At 45.3% G+C, this 19379-nt stretch overlaps 1 protein-coding gene across 1 annotated transcript in view; it reads right to left on the minus strand.

Moving 5' to 3' along the window:
- The window catches only part of Adamts17 (ADAM metallopeptidase with thrombospondin type 1 motif 17), a 312892-nt gene that overhangs the window by 114647 nt on the left and 178866 nt on the right, over window positions 1-19379 (minus strand). Inside the window, exons 11-12 of the mRNA XM_052161031.1 lie at window positions 11594-11695; window positions 9927-10072 (exon numbers count right to left, since the gene is read on the minus strand). Coding sequence (XP_052016991.1) covers window positions 9927-10072; window positions 11594-11695 — 248 coding nt within the window. The remainder of the gene's footprint in view (window positions 1-9926; window positions 10073-11593; window positions 11696-19379) is intronic.

The raw sequence follows: 19379 nt of genomic DNA on the forward strand, positions 1-19379 counted from the left end.
CTCACTCTTTATTTAGGGCACTTTTCTTTGCAGCAGATGGAAAACACTACATCACAACAAATCAAAACAAAAACCGCAACAGATCAAAATGCGGAATTGCAGAGCCAGTTCCAGCAGATACCCATGAGCCTCTGGGAACACTGTGGAAGAGGGGCGGAACAACGGCGAGAGCTGGAGGGTCGGGGAGTTTGCTGTGAGACTGTGTCTTCTAGGAATGTCAGAAGCTACACCAATAAAGTCTCGCCAACATGACTGCCTAAACATGAGCTGAACCAGGAGAACAACAATAGACTTGCTAACATGGACAGGGAAAAGCCCACAAGGCCTCAAACCTATACAAATGGCAACTAAGGAATGCTGGGAAAAATAGTTCTCCCCAGGGAACAGCATACCAACTGACCATCTAATATGTATGGCCAGACCTGAAAATAAATGTACAAGTAACATTATACACAATAACCATGTTGTATTTAAGAATATATATGTATATACATATATATGTTAGATATACACATACACAATCATATATACATATACATGCACGTATATAACAATAATTAACGAAAAAGGAGACCATGAATTTGAAAGAGAGCAAAGAGGGGCATATGGAGGGGGTTTAAGTAAGGGACAGGAAGGGAAAATGATATAATTATATTATCTCAATAATAAACAATTTAAAAAAGGATATAGAAATGTAGGAGAGTGTCTTTCAAATTTCAATGAAATGATTCTCAGGATAGCATGAGAAGAGTCGCCAGTTAGAGCAGGCTTTGAGCTCAGTTTTGCTAATAAAGGTTCTAGAGAGGCGCGTGCTCCTCCCTATTTCCCTCGGTACACCTCATTAGTACCTTGGGGCAGCATCCTCCTGCATGTCTGAGCACAGGAACCATTGAGGCAGAGTTCTGCCCTGCCCTGCAATGCAGCCTCTCTCCTCTGACACCCACCTTGCCTTCCCAGGGAGTTCATCTTACAGGCTTCTCCCCTGTCTGTGGGCCCTAGATGAGACCTCTCGGAGAAGGCTAACAGAGTCTTAGACCTAGGTGTGCAGTAAGCAGCCTCATCCAGATGAGACATGAGGACTCTGCCTACATCTACATGTCCTGTATTCGTCAGAGTTCCGGTTGTCTCCAAGTTCCGTTTTCCCACTGACTCTCATCACTTGCTATAGAAAACAAGGGTTGCTTCACGGTAAACTTACTCTGGTCAAAGTGTCCACAAGGACTGGGGAGATGGCTTACTGGTTGGAGTGCTTACCACACAAGCATGAATAATGGAGTCTGGAATCCAAGAATCCACGTCAATGCTGTATGGGCATGATATCCTGCCTGTACTTTTAGCCTTGGAAGACAGAGACAGGGGATTGCCCAGAGCAAGCTGGCTAGCAGAACTAGCCATCTCAAGGATCATGTGGTTTGATTGAGAGATCCTGTCTTGACGAATAAGGTAGAAGAGCTATGATGGATGGGTCCTAGCATCAATCTTGGGACTCCAGATCTGTGTGCACACATGTGGATATACAGACACACAGTGCAAACATGCATAAACAGGTGCACGACACACAAACACACATACACACAAACACATCCAAAAATGGGAAAAAAGATCTACAACTCAGAAACTGATAAAAATAATTAGAATTGTTATTCTGACTAGCACGGGAAAAGAAAAACTGACTAACTAGCTCTGTGGTCCATGACCCTAGGAATCCCCCCATCACATATGGCAGGATCACACAGGCCCTTACTCTGCATGTCCAGCTGCAGTATGGTGACTTCTCGGATTCACAGTTTTCCTTCCTGTAGTTTCAGTTATGGACAATCAAACATGGTCTAAAAATACAAAATAGGAAATGCCGCAAATACATAATTCATAAGTAGTGACTTTATTATAGCCAACAGTTGTGAATGTACTTTGCTTATCATTGCTATTAACCTGCTACTGTACCTAATTTTAAAGTTAAACTTCTTGTGGCCCTGGGTGTCTGGAAGGAAGCATAGCATATATAGATAGGGCTTGGCATTATCCATGGTTTCAGCATTCCAGCAGACAAGAGGGATAGTAACCATAGAGACTGTGTGCAAGAATCAGGCCATCGATGGGATCTCCCTCCATGCATAGAGATTCTGCAGCCTTTAGAAAAAGATGTCCTTCATTCGTGGCACAGAGGGACATAAAGAGTCCCTGTGGGAGGGTGTGGCTAGGAAAAAGGTCTATGGAGGATGACATAGGTGGGATGGAGTTTACCCACCATCCTGGATTGGCTGGTTTTGTGTGTCAGTTTGACACAGGCTGGAGTTATAACAGAGACAGGAGCTTCAGTTGGGGAAGTGCCTCCATGAGATCCAGCTGTGGGGCAATTTTTCAATTAGTGATCAAAGCGGGAGGGCCCTTTGTGGGTGGTGCCATCCCTGGGCTGGTAGTCTTGGGTTCTATAAGAGAGCAGGCTGAGCAAGCCAGGGGAAGCAAGCCAGTAAGAAACATGGCCTCTGCATCAGCTCCTGCTTCCTGACCTGCTTGAGTTCCAGCCCTGACCTCCTTTAGTGATGAACAGTAATTTGGAAATGTAAGCTGAATAAACCCTTGCCTTCCAAACTTGCTTCCTGGTCATGATGTTTTGCAGGAATAGAAACCCTGACTGAGACACATCCTAAGCCTGAGTCATAGACATAAGGGCTTGGGCTTAGGGAGATGTTTTGCTGAATCAGCAAGGGCAGGAGGGAAAGGCTGGATCACTTGTGGTGCATGTGAAGCAGAGGGCTGGGACTCTTGTTTACTCTGGAGGTCCTCTGAAGCCATTCATTGTGGATTAGAGCCAAACACATCTAGGAAGACTAAGATAACAAAATCCCAACATGTTGTGGCAAAAATGAGGGCAGCAAAAATGAGTTCATAATAGAATAGTCAATCCCTTTGAGAGCAGCTAGTTGGGTCTACATCTTTTATTCTGACAGAGAACTAGAAGGCCCAGGCCTCTGGGCTCCACAGCAGAGGCTCCATAGCTCTGTAGGGCCTATGACAGGGAGGTGACAGCAAGTTGAAATCTTACCCTAATGTGAGAGCCTGAGGATGTACAGAAGATAGTCTGCGTTAAAACAACAAGAACAACAACAACAACAAAACAAAAACCCTACAAGTTCTTGACCACAATCTTCAGATGCAGACACCAAAGATTCAGTGAGAAGAAGGATGACTGTTTAGGGGTGCGAGCTAGGACTGGAGAAACAACACAGAACTGCCCCGTAGTTGTCAAAGGACGGCCTGACACAGAGTTGGGCATGAGGTTTTTAAAGATGCATCTCTAGGGCTCAATGGATGACTTATTGCCACACAAGCATAAGGAGCAGAGTTTGGATCACCTGCATCTACACAAACACTGGGTAGCCATGGTAACCCATTTGTAATCCCTGCACTTGGGAGGCAGAGACAAGATCTCTAGAGCAGGACAACTAATGAAACTAGTTGAGTTGTTGAGTTCTGAATTTAAGTTAGAAACCCTGCCTCAAAACATGAAGAGGGGAGAAATCAAGGCAGATGCTGCTCTCCACAAGCATGCACACAGTCTTGCACCCACACACATATGGCCAACACATGCCCATGTAAAAAAAGATGTATAGCTGATGTCCACCCTCTCCATGTTTAAAGCATCTTCTTTGAGGACCGTCTAAACATTGACACAGTTTAGAGAGATATAAACCAACAGGGCTTGAACAGGCCCCGCCCAAGACAAGGATACCCAAGGGCGGCATACAGAGATGCTCGACTTCAAGTTGGTGAGCAAAACCCAAACCTTAGGAGATGCTGCAACATGCCCACCAGAATGTCCACAGTGGAGAAGGCCAACGGTGGTGTGTGGCAGCCAAGAGGTGGAACAAATGGAAACCCATGGGCTCATGGCAGCACAAGCGGGGCGGCCACTATGCAGAGCTGACCAGTCATCATATGGTCACCCATGCAGACACTCAGAGCCAGCACCTTCACTTGCAGGGTGCTAGCACACACATGCATGGATGCAACAGCATATGTGAGCCTGGTGGTAACGGACAATACTTTAGAGGATGTTTTAATTTTCATTAACTTTTATAAACATGCTTAAGAATAAAAGAGAACAAGGAAGTGATGTTTTGAGGAAAACGTGGGGAGAGAAAGGCGTACTTCATCCACCTCTGATCCTCCGCAAGCTGTTCTCGTTTCCTACCAGGACTGGCTTCATAGCAGCATGCACTGCCCTGAGCATCCACAGAGAAGCAGTAAAGATAAGATGGTAGACTGGGTGGTGGCAGGCCGGCCCTTCCATGGGAGGGACAGGACAAATAAATCCACGTAAGCCAGGAGAGGAGGATCCAGCTGGCGCACCTTGGGGCAATGTGTTCTAGTGTTAAGGTCTCTGAGAAGTATCTAAGCCAGATTGTAACTGCTGCTAAGAACAGACAATGTTTGCTTGTTTGTTTGTTTTTTATAATGAGGAACCCATGGAAAGTCCAAGTGCTTATACTGAAAGCACACAGCTGGCACTCACAGGGACCCTAAGCCAAGCATAGTCACAGAACTCTACTCTGCCCTCCCTTTCTCTGAGTACCAAGTGACTAGCTGCCTCCCCGTCCCTTTGATGTGGCCATGGGGTGACACTGCTGCAGTGACCCTGATGTGCCAACTTCTCTCCTCTGCTTTTCATGCCATCCTGCAGGTACTGGGACAGAGAGAGCTCTCGACACATGTGCACCTGAGCCTTTCTCTCTGCCTCCCCCTTTTACCCAGCATCAAAATCCAGAACAGAGACTGATTTTCTACTAACTCTAACCAAGAGCAGTAGAAATGGCAGGAAAGAACAAACATAGAAAGCTGGTTTAAAAACACAGATGCCCACCCCAACCTCTGTGTATACTGGGAAGTAAAACCACCAATAGCTATAAAAACCAGGACCAGGAAAAATGGGTGGGGTGATGGGGGAGTCTCTGGCCAGTATCTTTGGACAGTGAATAAACCAGCTGCAGAATAGAGGGAAGGGAGCCAGGGATGTGCAGAGAAAGCCATGGGGAGAGGTTCATGGGAGCATTCCAAGCTGTACACAGTGGTGAGCTCTGGCCATGCTCTCGGAATATCAGGGCAGTGAGCTGTCTGATTTAAGGAGTGAGACAGAGAATATGTTGTTATGGTCAGAGCTTGGCGCAGAGTCCATGATCAGCTGTGCTTTGTAACAATCATCACATAGGCATTGTGCAAGATCAGGCAGTACGCTCTAAGCCCTAACCGCCTGCACTGCTGACCTAGTTACTTCAGGAAACACCAGGGCTGCTGGGATCCACCTGCCCAAAGTCTGACCATGTTTATCTCTTCTTTCTGGGTTGGCTCCCGGAAGGTTAGGGTGAACTCTCATAGACCATTTTTCCAAGGTAATAGGACAAGCTGTTCCCATTCCCAACAGGAAATGGAGGTGAATGGTTATAGCAAATGATGAGACTGACTACCAATGTGTCAATATTACTGAATCACAACCAGGTCATTTTCTAACTTGAAATACCCAAGACTGGGGTGATGTGCGCAGGCTTATTTCTGGCTACAAGTGACAGCATTGCAGGGGAAGGGTGGGCTACACGGCCTGGCTTGTCAGAGCGTCCAAGAGGCGATACAGGTGAAGGACGCATATTGGTGACCTATTATTTGGCCTGATGGATTTGGTTAATTTTCGTGTTTCTGAAGGGAAGAAAGACATTAGGGGTGTGTTATAAGGCCTGGGAAAGGCAGACCGATCACTTCTCCTGGGAAAGCAGGATGTCCTAGCACATTTTATCGAGCCACTGCTCCGTGGTCGGCAGGGAAGAGAAGGTAGAGCCTGCCCTGGGCCTGCAGGAAGCTCCAAGGCCAATGAGAACAAAGCAAAACTGAGTTGAAACACAAGTGGCAGAGCAGCTGCAGGGCTAGGAGGATGCTCAGACAGAACGAGGCTGAACCCCACTATGAACAGGGAAGAGGCTCCTCGGGGGACCAGAGATTTGCACTGAGATCTTCATAACGGTGAGGGAAGGTTAGACCTGGTGGACCATGGTGGCTGAGGTGCAGACAAGATGCTTCAAGGTGAGGGTGGGCTGAATGGCAGTCACGCTGGTCCCCTAAGACAGGCTGGTCTGGAGTGTGAGAACATCACTGCATTCAGGAAATGGTCTGTAAAGGGGACACACTTCAGGATTTTAAGCTGAGGATATCTCAGACTACATGGGCCTGAAATCCAATGGTACGTACTCCCAGGAGACGAGAAGGAAGAGAGACCACGTGAAAGCATGGGTGGACTGGGACGTTTATAAGTTGGGGAGGACGAAGCCCACCGAAGCCACCAAGCCAGAACACCAAGCCAGGAAACACGCAGTGTTCCAGGCACTCAAGGAGGAACCAATCCTGTGGATACCTTTGATTTTGGACTTCTGCTTTTTTTTTTTTCTTTTTAAAGAGATATTACCAAGCCATTGGTTACTACTCACCTGTGTGGCCTGGGGCAAGTCATCGAGTTGTTACACTAGTCTGTTTTGGATCTCCACAATGGGGATTTAAAAAAAGAAGAGCCTCTTCCACAGACCTGCCTGGCTAATAGCCAACAGAGCCTGTGTATTCCACAGTGCTTCAGGAAATTGATACACGGTGACAGTGGGCTCCGTTCACCTGACTTGTTATAAATAGCTGCATGTGAGACAAAGAGGTAACCATGGACACAGAGCTGTGCCCTTCAGAAAGGCAGACGTGGTGGTTGTCTTAGGGTTTTACTGCTGTAAACAGACACCATGTCCAAGGCAAGTCTTATTAAAGACAACATTTCATTGGAGCTGGCTTATAGGTTCAGAGGTTCAGGCCAGTATCATCTAGAGCAGGAACATGGCAGCATCCAGGCAGGCATAGTACAGGAGGAGCTGAGAGTTCTACACCTTCATTTGCAGGCTGCTAGCAGAATACTCACTTCCATACAACTAGGGTGAGGTCCCAAGCCCACACCCACAGTGACACACCTACTCCAACAAGGCCACATCTCCTAACAGTGCCACTCACTGGGCTGAGCATATACAAACCATCACAGTAGTAATATGTACAAAGAGGGTAGAAGTGAACAGGGAGGAAAGTGTAGCTTACAAGGTTTGAAATAGGGGTAAGGGGAATTGTGGGAGGGTGGACAGGATTTTGTATGTCTTTGCTTGTTGCTATAAACCATGCCCAGAATTATTGATACCTAATGCTTACTGAGAGCAGGGTTAAAAATGTTAGGAGGAACACAGGCTTTGAAGGAACAAGAACAGTAGCCTTCTCTTTCTGGTACATTTTAAGCATCAGTCATCAGTCACCACAGCCACCAGGCCTGCAGAGACTGGTTGAGAATGGACACACACCATTGTCCAACACCACTGTGTGAAGAGCCCACATGCCTGTAGCTGTGTGTGTGGCTGTCCTTTTAATTCTCTCAGTCCTCAGTGACAAAGCACAAGAAGTAATGAAGAGGTGAATTCGTGACAGTGACAGGCCTGAGGGCCAAGGTCTGGGCACAATAGGGTGTATGAGTACTGTTTGAGAAAGCAGATACATGAAAGAAAATTGTGTAAGTATTTTCTCTTCTGGGGCCATGGGTCTGGAAGGATGGGACTAGATTCCCAACACTTAGAACCTCACAGCAGGGCCAGCCAGGGTGGGTACTGCAACACAATTCTAGGTACTGGGAAATCTTAAGGAGACTGGCTTGCAAAATGCAAAATGCCTTGTGGGTAAGACAGAGCAGCAGGAGGGCAGGTCAAGATGTAGCCTTGTGACAGCCTTGGTGAGAAGCCACAAAGGCCTGGAAAGTCTCCTCTGCAAGTTGTCTCCAGCAGGGGGATCTTAGCCAATAACCCTGCAAGACACAAGGGGTGCCGCTGGTCCCTGAAACACGTGCCTAAAGCATTTTCCCAGCTCTGGGGACATGGTGGGATATGTTCAAGTACTGCTGTCACCTAAATAAATCAAACTGCCTAGCATGTGAGGACATAGGGAATGTTGAACATTCAGGGTTCTGTGTGATGCTGAGTACCACCTGATAAGGGTTGACATATGTGATAAGCCAGAGGAGACCAGTATGCGGCCAAGGGCTCTGAGAGCTAAACACAACCCAGACAACCTTCCACACTCATATAATCTCCTCTCTCACCGTGCTGAGCTGCAGTTCAGCTCTCTGAAGTAGATGGGACAAGGTGGGTATCGTCATCCTGGATCTGCTAGTGATAAGGACCACTTACGCAATGCCAAAGGTATCCCACAGATTTTTACAATTTTTACCAGTTGGACAAGTAGGAGCTGCTGGGGGCTGTCATGTAAGGACCATCACTGGACTTGAAGACTGGCCTGGGCCAGTTTTCACATTTGGGTCTTCCTCCTCTCACATGCCAGTGGGCTCTGACGGGGGAAACTAAGGCCCAGGGGACAGGAGAGTTTCCCTCAGGGTCAAATGGCCAATGGCTATGACAGTTGGGGCCCAAACCTCAGGTCGCTGAATCCAAATCCACATCTCTCCTTTGAGAGTCAGAGCTATGACTTTCAACTGAGCCATGTTTAAACAAAAATTAATCTACCCTCCAGTCATTTCTCACCACTCAGCCAAAGGTATTTAATCATCTCCCTTGCCCGGCCATCGCAGTAGGCGGTCATTAGACTTTCAGTTAAGAAAGTCATTCCTATGAGTTTCAGTACTTCCTGTGTGCCAGACATTAAGCTGTATCTCAATTGAAAAAGACATTTTACATAACTCCAATTGTTACAGATCACTGAAAATTATGATGCTGCTAAACTATGGATGCCACCTCTCCTTATAAAGGACATTCTCCTAGCATTGGTTAGGTCCTGGCATCACCTGGGGCAGTGAAGGATCCACTCACCCCTGTCATTTAACTATGCAGCCTGAACATCGAGGCTTTTTACAAACCGGTATCTGCTAATTAGTCACGAATATGACTTTGATGTGGAAAACCATTTCATGTTTAGACACGATTTAACACTTGCTCACTCTCTAAATGGACAGAGGACCTGACTGAGGACATTCAAGAGAAAAAGTAGATCATCAAAGAGGACTATAAAATTGGGAAAGTTTAAGCCGGGCAGTGGTGGCACACGCCTTTAATCCTAGCACTTGGGAGGCAGAGGCAGATGCAGGCAGATTTCTGAGTTCAAGGCCAGCCTGCTCCTACAGAGTGAGTTCCAGGACAGCCAGGGCTACACAGAGAAACCCTGTCTTGAAAAACAAACTAACTAACTAACTAACTAACTAACTAACTAACTAAATAAATAAATAAATATTGGGAAAGTTCAAAGGAGGAGGAAACCATGGGGTGTAATTATTATATTGGAGCATAAAAATCTATCCCTGAGTTTTGCAGGGCAAATCTCCTGGGGTGAACAGGAAGGGTCTTTGGTGTAGCATAATCCATGAAAAGGAATTTAGAAAAATATCTGTTTCCCCCCCCCCCCCTGTTAAATAGTTCTAGAAAGAAAAACAGTGAAAATGGTTTCGCTGAGCAAACCCTGAATCCATCCACAGATAGTGCCAAGCACGTGCTCAAACGGCTCCCAAATCTGCCAACAGCAACTTGAAGGTCAGCCTCCCCTTCAGGAAAGTCTCCATGCTTCCTGAGAATGGCCCTCAACTCAGTAAACCATGATGCCGTCAAGACAGACTGTCAGCTAGTTGTCTTAGGGAGTCTTTATACCACAGCCAAGTAAGGGATAATGGTGCCCGCTTGTGCTCCCATTGAGACCTCACTGTGCTTGGAGAGAACTCCGTCATAGGGAAGATGATGCAATACACTCAAGGCCCTTGAACTCAACTGTAGTCTAGTCCACTTCCCTTTATAAGACAATTCTCAGCATTACAGGGAAAGGCCCACAGAGTGGGATGTCCTCTGAGTAGGATCTGAAGGGGAACTTACGGGGGGTTGTCACATTTCCTCTGCCGGAATCGCGCTCCTGTCCCGCACGTCCGGCTGCACATGCTCCAGGCGCTCCATGGACTCCAGTCTCCGTCCACGTGCTCCGGGATGGGCGTCTTGCTCACACACTCTCCAGCCCGGCACCACTGAAACGCACAGGGGGCCACGCCACGCTTAGCAAAGCCACCCACTCCCACAAAGGCCTGATTCCCTCTTGGTGTCAAAATCCACTTTGAAATGGTGACAGAAGTTGATTATTTCAGGGTAGGCATGTTGGGTGATTGCTGCTCAGTCTGGTGTGCAATCTCCCTAGAGATTGGAACGTGCCATAAATTTATACAAGAGGATGTGCTCCACTGAGAATTTCTAAATTCTCAAGAAATGGATTGATCCACAAGGCCGGAGAACACAACTAGAGGTGTGCAAACACTGAATAACGTGCATGTGTGTCTCTCTCTCCAGGAGGGCAACGATTTCAGCATCTGAGGCCAGAGGTTGGGTTTAGTACTTAGAAACAGCAGTTAAAGTTAGGTGTGGTGGTGCGTGCTTCTAAAGCCAGGGCCAGCACTGGGAGGCCTTGCTCTAGGCAGACAGAGGAGGAAAGGGATTAGCTGTGGGTAGAAGCATTCTGAGGATAAAAAGAAGCCAATCACTAAAACAGATTTCCCTGAGTGTGTGACCCAGTGCTCCCCAAGCACAACAAAACATTACTTCCTGTTTTAATTATTTCAGGACTTCCAATAAGCTAGGCATGGCAGCAAGGGGCCTGAAATCCCAGCATTTGAGAGGTGAAGGACTGAGAGGATTGAAGGATCACAAGTTCAAGGACGGTCTGGGATATACAGCAAGTTTCAGGACAGCCTGCGGTATATACAGAGATTCTATCTCAAAAGGGGCAAAAATAAAAGAAAAGAAAGAAAAGAAAAGAAAACTGGAAGATGAAGGGAAGGGGAAGGAGGGAGGAAAAAAGGGAAGAAGGGAAGGAGGGAGAAGAGGGAGGGAGTAGGGGCAGGGGGAGGGGTTAGAAGGAGGGAAAGGAGGGGGGCAGAGGGAACAAGAAACCAAGTAATGAAGGCTTGCACACAAGACTAAAGAGAAAGCTGTGGGGCTGCAGGTCCTGCCTACCTTTCTCTCACACCCTTAGAGTCTCACCCTGCCTAAGGCCCAGGTTGCTGAATTAAATCTAACTAGAACGATTCTCATCAGTGTATGGCAAATGAACTCATTTCCCATTTAACATCCACTCATTTCAAACCTTTCCCCTTGCCAGGCAGTGGTGGCACAAGCCTTTAATCCCAGCACTCCGGAGGCAGGGGCAGGTGGGTCTCTGAGTTTGAGGCCAGCCTGATCTACAGAGCAAGATCCAGGACAGCACAGGCTACACGGAGAAACCCAGTCTTGAAAAACAAAACAAAGCAAAACAAAAACCCAACCTTTCCCCACTAAGAAATTTCACTTGCATAACAAAATGAGTTCATTTTAATAAGGAAATGATTGTTTCTTGTGACACAGACACTCGGTGTGCCGTGGGCTCCACAGGCATTCCGAGGGTGCTCAGGGGTGTTTCAGAGGCTCCCAGGCAGAGTGCACACTGCCTTCCAGACAGAGAGAGGCTCAGTGTCCAGATGTGGGGCCGCTCGCCGGGAGTGCGGGAAGCTGGGTGTTACCTTGTCTGCTCCGCACTCAGTGCCATCCAGGGGAGGGTCCAGCTTGGTCTTGCAGGATGTGTCTCCCTCCACCAGGCACCACAGCCCAGCACACATCAGATGCTGTGGGGTAAGAGAAGCCACCATGAGTGCCTCCAGAACACTCCCAGATGCAGGTCCCAGCTGGGGTCAGAGCCATGGAGAAGTCACAGCTCAGATTTGGGACTTGAACCTCCCCTTCTCACGGGGAGAAGAAAGAGCCGTGAGTCGGGAACTCTAAAATGGTAATCGGCTCTTTCAGCTCAGCAGAATTTCTGCATTTACTCCTAGAAAGGTTTGTCTCAATGGGACTGAGCTCAGGGGTTCCAAACTCAGGGGATTCTTGGAGGTGCTTCCCAGGAGTGGTCAGTAGACAGATAACTTCCATTGAGTGCACGGGGTGAAGCAGATACCCGTGGGCAGACAAAGAACACAAAAAAAGAGGCTTAGCCTAATTTCAGCAGCGGCGGCCTTGCGGCCAGGGTCCCACATGAGTGAGATGGCGGGTTAAGCAGATACCATAGGGGCCAGAGATAGAGGCCAAAAGGCAGAGGCAGCCTTCTAGTCTCCCTGCCTGGCTTTTGCCTCTGCTGAGCTGGGCATAAATTATTACAGTATTTTACCTAGAAAAACTTGGAACGGCTGCAAATAGAGAACTAAAGCAATTCTACTAAAACAGGAATAGGCATCGAAAAAGACAGACTCCCAGCTATATTAATAAGACATTTGGACATTGACAAAGTGTTCAGAATGAGACAAATTATCAAAATTACCAAGGCAGGCATAGCTGTTCTTCTTCCCCAGAGGACTTGTGAGCAGACAGGCCCATCAACCATAAGAGATGGGGGCTGGCTGAGCCTGTTCCATTGGGAGAGGGATTCTGGGCTATGTTCTACACATGACTTAGGGGTCCTCATGGGGCAGGTCTGTTGCCCAAGGCCGTTGATGAGTTACACTCATCCACGTACCTTTCCTCACTTTCCCCCTGTAGATGGCCCCTCACAGTATTTCCTGGGATTGCTTCCCACATAAACTACTTGCACCCAAATCCTCACCATGATCATGGCCTGAAAATTGGAAACAGATGTTCCTACAGCGCTTTTAAAGACACAGTGCTTCCAGGATGCCAAACCCAATTCAGGCTAAGAAGTTTGAGCGGGAGTGGGAAGACCTTACCCCTCACTGTGTGGCCAGCAGATAGCTGGTGCCCTTCGGGCAACACAGGACCGACCCCCTTCCCCACCCTCCTCGCAGCACAGCCAAGTGAGGTGACAGTGAGTTTTGCAAAGGGTGTGCTGTACTCAATTTAGAAGGCTGCTGTCCCAAGCAGTCTCAAACATCTGCACCGAGCAGATGTGCAACTGTGCTGTCTGAAGGAAAGAAATGTGTGGAGTTTGGAGGGACAAAAATAAAGTAGAAAGGAAGAAGAGCGGCAAACAGCGGCGGAGGGGCTCTTCCAACAAGCCAAGGAAAGCTCACAGCTCCTACTCACTTCTCAAGTACATGGGAGCTGGTCTGAGCAGTCAGCGACTGAGGCCGAGCACTGTACGCGTGGGTCCAGAGAGAGCGACCCATGCCGGGTTCTGCGTACCTCTCCATGGAACGGTAAAAAGATGAGAACCGGAACACAGCACAGCCGCTCCCATAAAGATGACGGCACCTCATTAAAAGCCTGATCTCTCGAACTCTCTCACCTAAGCGCTCCTCCAGAGTGCCGCACCGCTGTTCAGACACGTGGTCACGACACAAAGCAGACCCAGGAGTGCAATTAGGGAGCAGGAAAGCTTAGGATTAGGAGAGACAGGAAGGAGGTGGGACAAACTGTTTATAGTGCAGTTTATGGATGGCATTTTCTCATGAAACTTCCCTAATTATCAAAGTCAGAGAGCAGGAGGTGAGGCAGAGCTTCTTAAACAATACCAACGACAAAGGAGGAGATGATAGAAATGTATCATACTTCATTAAAATGAAGAGCTTGTGTTTATTAAAAGGCAAGTATAAGAATATCAGAGAAAGTATTTGCAATAGATGGGGGAGGTATTTGCAATAAATGTAACCAACAAAATGTATCTAGCACATTTTTTTTTACATAAAATAAGAACAACAAACCAAAACTATTACAGATCAAATAAGAAAAGAGACCTAATGGAAAAATGGGCAGAAGACTTGAGCATTTCATAAGATGATATTTAGCCGGGCAGTGGTGGCACATGCCTTTAATCCCAGCACTTGGGAGGCAGAGGCAGGCGGATTTCTGAGTTCTAGGCCGGCCTGGTTTACACAGTGTGTTCCAGGACAGCCAGGGCTATACAGAGAAACCCTGTCTCAGAAAAAAACAGAAAAAAAAAGATGATATTTAAATGGCAATTAAGCATATGAAAATATGCCCAAACCTATTCAGCCATCAAGGAAAGGTAAATTAAGACCATGTTTAGATACTTACACATAGACTGAAAAAAGATGGAGAATTCCAAACCTTGACAAAGATACAGCCAACAAGAACTGTGGTATACTAATGTTAACATTGGGACTTTTTGAGCAACTCTGGAAAATGATTCATCAATATTTCTTACAGGCATTGTATACTGTCATATCTATAATTACACTCCCAAGAGTATACTGGAAAGAAATCTGAATATATGTTCTGTGAAGATGTCAGGAATGTTCATTGTTCAATAAAACTTGTATTATCATGAAGGCAAGAACAAGACAAATGCTCTGGCGTCAGAGCAGACAGATCATGGGTACAACAGTAGAACATAGGAGGATTTCGTTTGCATATACTACTAGCACAGGCAAAACTTTGGTGTTAGGAATGAGACCTCTCTCTGCCTTCCCCTTGGCCTGTCTGGCGGAGTCAGTGGCCAAGCTGTTAATGGTTCTGCAACCTGAATGTTACCATGATCCTCTGGATGATGCTGGGCACCTCATGACTATGCTGATGTGCAGGCAGTGGGTGAAGCTGTTGAGTTCCACATTCATCTTTGCAGATGACCATGCCCACCATTTTTCCTTGCCATGGACTAACTTTTAATCCACAGAATGCATCACGAACGGCAGGATGTGACATCATGATTATCTCACGCAACACAATACTCTGATCTCTGCAAAGGCTCCCTCTTTGGTCAAACCAGCTGCCATGTTGGAAAAGACCATGCTATGGTGAACCGCTACGGTGAACCGAGCCCAGCCCGACAAATTAGACAGCACGAAACTTCTGCCTTTGCTCCAACAACCTGCAAGGAACAGGGGCTTTCCAACAGTTCCTTAGTGAGCCAGTGAGTCTGGCAACAAACGTGTCCCCAGCTGAACTTCCGATAAGCCCATAGGCCAGACCTATGGCCTCCCCATAACCTTGTAAACTTGCCGAGACATAGTAGGCCTGGCTGGGCCATGCCTTTATCCCTCACCCCAGAGCCTGACTGATAATAGATATGTTTTGTTTTAAGTGGCCATATTTTGTGGTAATTTTTAAAAAAAACAACAGTGAGCTAACAGGGGTACACTTTTTTGTACTTTTCCAAACATCAAAGGTGAGAGATATTTTTGTAAGTGTCTAGAGAATAAAAACATGGAGGATTAATTGTATATCCAATGTGCAGTAGAGGCAATGACTGGAAATAGCCCCAAACTTCTACAAAAGAAACACTAACAGAAAAAGCAAGGAAAGCCAGAGAAAACAAAAACAAAAGCAAAAGAACAAAAAAAATAGAAACGCAGAACCTATGACAAAAATTATCTAACATAGCAACAAATGAGCTAATCTTGTTTCCTAAGATCAAACCTTCATATCAGATCACAACTAAAGCTTGGCTATGTGCTGTGTGACAATCATTTCATGTGATTTGGAAGCTGGAAGTAAAGACCAAGGAGAACGAAAATTATAATGTCAGTCAAACTTGAACCTAGAACCTGAGACATGAAATAATATAAGGATATAAGACCCTCAATGGCCATCTAGGATCTATGCCCCAAATAGTACATAGTATGAAATCTCATTAAACAAAACTGACTTGGGATATAAGGGTAAGAAACAAAAAAGAAGTTACTACAATAATTTAATGGACTTTCTCAGCCCATGACAAATAAAAGTCATGTAATAATTGATATCAGAGATGTAAATAACATAAAAGAATTGAGAAGAATTCCAGGTCTTAAAACAAATATGTCAAGACACGTCTTTTTAAAAAGATTTATTTATTTATTTATTTATTTATTTATTTATTTATTTATTGTGTATGTTTTCAAACATGTCAGAAGAAGGCACCAGATCTCATTACAGATGGTTGTGAGCCACCATGTGGTTGCTGGGAATTGAACTCATGACCTCTGGAAGAGCAGTCAGCGCTCTTAGCTGCTGAGCCATCTTTCCAGGCCATCAAGGCACATCTTTAATGGTCACGGAATATTCATAAAATGTAGCCCCAATAAGGTTCAAGGTTCATTTTGGCTACAGAGTGAGTTCAAGGCCAGCCTGGGCTATTCAAGAAGATTGTATCTTCTTGTAAAGTAAAAGAGACTGCATAGAGCCCTCTCTTGTTACATGCAGAAATCTGTGTCAGTGGTCAGTACCATGAATATGAACACTGCCACCAAGATAATTAAAACAGGAGGATCCCTGTGGGTTCAGCCTCATCTACATAGCAAGCTCTAGGCCACCCAAGGCTACATACTGAGATCCTGTCTCAAACAACAATATAGTACTGAGTGACTGAGGCTGACCCCCGACTCTGACTTCTGGCCTCATACATATACATGCACATTGTACTGGCTAATACTAATTAACAAATTCACAGGATCTAGAATCACCTAAGAAACAAGTATCTGGACACACCTGTGAGTTTTATCAAAAATAGCTTCATCTGCACTTGTGAGGGGTTATCATCCTTGCTAGGAGTTCAAGTGGATAGTGCCTGCCTTGGGTTTGAGCACCGCACTGTATAACAGAGTAGAAAGCTACGTGAGAACACGGATTTCCTATGTTTCACATCCTGACTGGATACAGCATCACCAGGCAGCTCAAGTGGCTGTCACCATGCTTGTCATGATAGCCAGTTCCCTCCAACTGTTAGATGAACCGAATATGTCCCCCTCAAGTTGTTTATCATCAGGCATCCTACCACAATACTAATTACTGCTTAATCAATTCATCAATCTAATCAATCCCCTAATTAATTAAACCAAACTAATTAATTTCCTCTCCTTTCTCTTCCACTTCCTCCCCTCTCTTTGACTACAGACAGAGTGATGGAGGAGACCTAGAAAGGCCCCATGGGCATCCTAATGGATTCTTAGCACTGTTTTTCCTCACAGGTATTTCTATTTAACTTCCAAGGAACAGCTAACACCAACATCCTTAAAGTATTTAAGAACATGTGAAGGGAAGGCATTTCCCCTATTTTTTTTAAATACTAACTAATATAACTGTAATGTTTGGGGTGATGTAATTGACCCCAAACAGAATAAGCATAAAGAAAAATCCATACGGAACTTATTTGTGAATAAATGTTACAAAGACTCAAAATACAATTTGCTAGCACATTAGAATGAATTATACCAAGACCAAATAAAATACCCTCCAGAATGTGGAGAGCTAACTGTTCGAATATATGCTAATCAATCTCCCATCTTACTACTCAAAATGAGATGCTGTGGCTGGAAAGATGTCTCAGAGGTCAGGAGCACTGGGAACTCTCGAAGAGGACTGGGGTGTGGTTCCTAGTATTCACATGACTGCTCATCTCCTTACAGCCTGTAACCCCAGTTCCACAGGATCTGATACCTTCTTCTGGTATCCATGGGCACCAGGCATGATCAGGCTCCCTGTGATGACACACATGCAGGCAAGACATTCATGCTCACGAAAAGATAGTTCTTAAACTGAGAAGTGATTTGTTTTCCCCATGGATAATGAAAAGACATCTTATAAAATTCAATTGTGATTCTTATTAAATGCCTAATAAGATTTAAAACAACGTCTACTTTTTAAACTTGATAAATACCCATGGACTATTAGAAGCATTTGCCTCAAAGTCAAGAAGAAAAGGAAAGCCAATTGTTTTTTTTTTGTTTGTTTGTTTTTTTAGATCAGAGAAGAAATTAGTGGGTGGGCAAAGGGAATTTTGTAATTAGAAAATGAAACTATTCAACCAGAACATGTACAGTATCCAGACAGTTCATTTAGGAAGATGGCTGTACCTCCTTTTAAGACATATTAGTTCAGTGATATAATGGAAGAAAAGCCCTCATTCAAGAAAAGAACAGGACTATTTTGTAGAAGTAAATATAAGAAGAAATATGCACGATTTATACAAAGAGAAATTAGAAGTTCTCCCAAGGGTGGGTCAGAAAACATCTAAAAATCATGTAAGAGAACATGATGTTACTGTAGGATGATTCACAGTTAGGTACAAGAACATACTTTCCACTAAGTTAATTTACAAAAGAATCTAATTGAATTTAACACAATCACACACGTTTGAACTAAATGAGAATATTCTGAAGACCACATGGGAAAACAAACAAGGAATAATTCTCCAGGAAAATTGTAGAGGAGCACATGTTCAGTGTATTAAAATACTTTATAAAGCTATGGTCATGTAAACATTAAGTGCATGATGTGATTAGTGGTACAGACAGGGAAATACAGAAATAAAGAATAAGACTCGGGGGTTTTGGAGAGACAGCTCTGTGGTTAAGAGCACTTCCTGTTCTTGCACAGGACCTGGGTTGGATTCCCAGCTGCCCCCACCCCCACCCAACAGGGCTACTCCAGTTCCAGGGACCCAACACCCTCTTTTGGCTCCCATGGGCACTTGTACTCATGCACACACACACACACACACACACACACACACACACACATTCAGGCACACACACACACTTCACATATATCTACATAAAACAGCAAAAAACTATCCTGAACTGAATCAAAGAAAAGGCTGAAGGACTTTTATATCAGCTAAAGGTCCATCTTCTGTTACTGGCCAAGTTTCTAAAAACCATTTAAAAAAATCTCAGTGACACAATGTAGCAAAATTTAGAAAAAAACAAACAAGCATAATACCAACTCACAGAAAAGAAAGCACTAGTCTTCAATATATGGATAAATACTCAAGCTCAGGAATATAAGAAATTCAGTTTCACTTGCAATGGACTTATTTTCAAAACAGTCAAGATGGGCGAAGATAAGGAAGATGGGCTGACAGGGCTGGAGAAATTGTTTAGTGGTTAAGAGCACTGGCTTTTCTTCCAGGACCCAGGTTCAATTCCAAGCAACCCCACGACACCTCGCAATTGTCTCTAACTCTGGTTTCAGGGGATCCAGCACCCTCAGACAGACAGACATGTAGGCCAAACATCAATGCACATGAAATAAAAATAAATAAATAGGTAAAATATACATTAAGAAACAAGGTAAAGGTGCAGGGCAGAGAGGCACTCTCCTGAACTGCTTATGAAAGTGTGCAACCCAAGAAAAATGGAGGAGTGGCCCCTGGTTCTAGAACGGCTCAGTGCAGCAGTATAGGGCAATACCAGAACAGGGAAGTGGGAAGGGGCAGATAGGGAAGGGGAGGGAAGGGCTTATGGGAGTGGGGAGCCAGGAAAGGGGAAATCATTTGAAATGTAAATAAAAAATATATCGAATAAAAAAAAAGTGTGCAACTTAAGTCTCTTTGGCAATGTGGCACACAAGATCTATCACCGATGTGTGCTCTTGGTGTTATATAAAATTCAAAGGTAGGCAAACAGCCTGAGGGACCACAGT

This window comes from Apodemus sylvaticus, chromosome 1, assembly GCF_947179515.1.
Source record: "Apodemus sylvaticus chromosome 1, mApoSyl1.1, whole genome shotgun sequence".
Lineage (NCBI taxonomy): Eukaryota > Metazoa > Chordata > Mammalia > Rodentia > Muridae > Apodemus > Apodemus sylvaticus.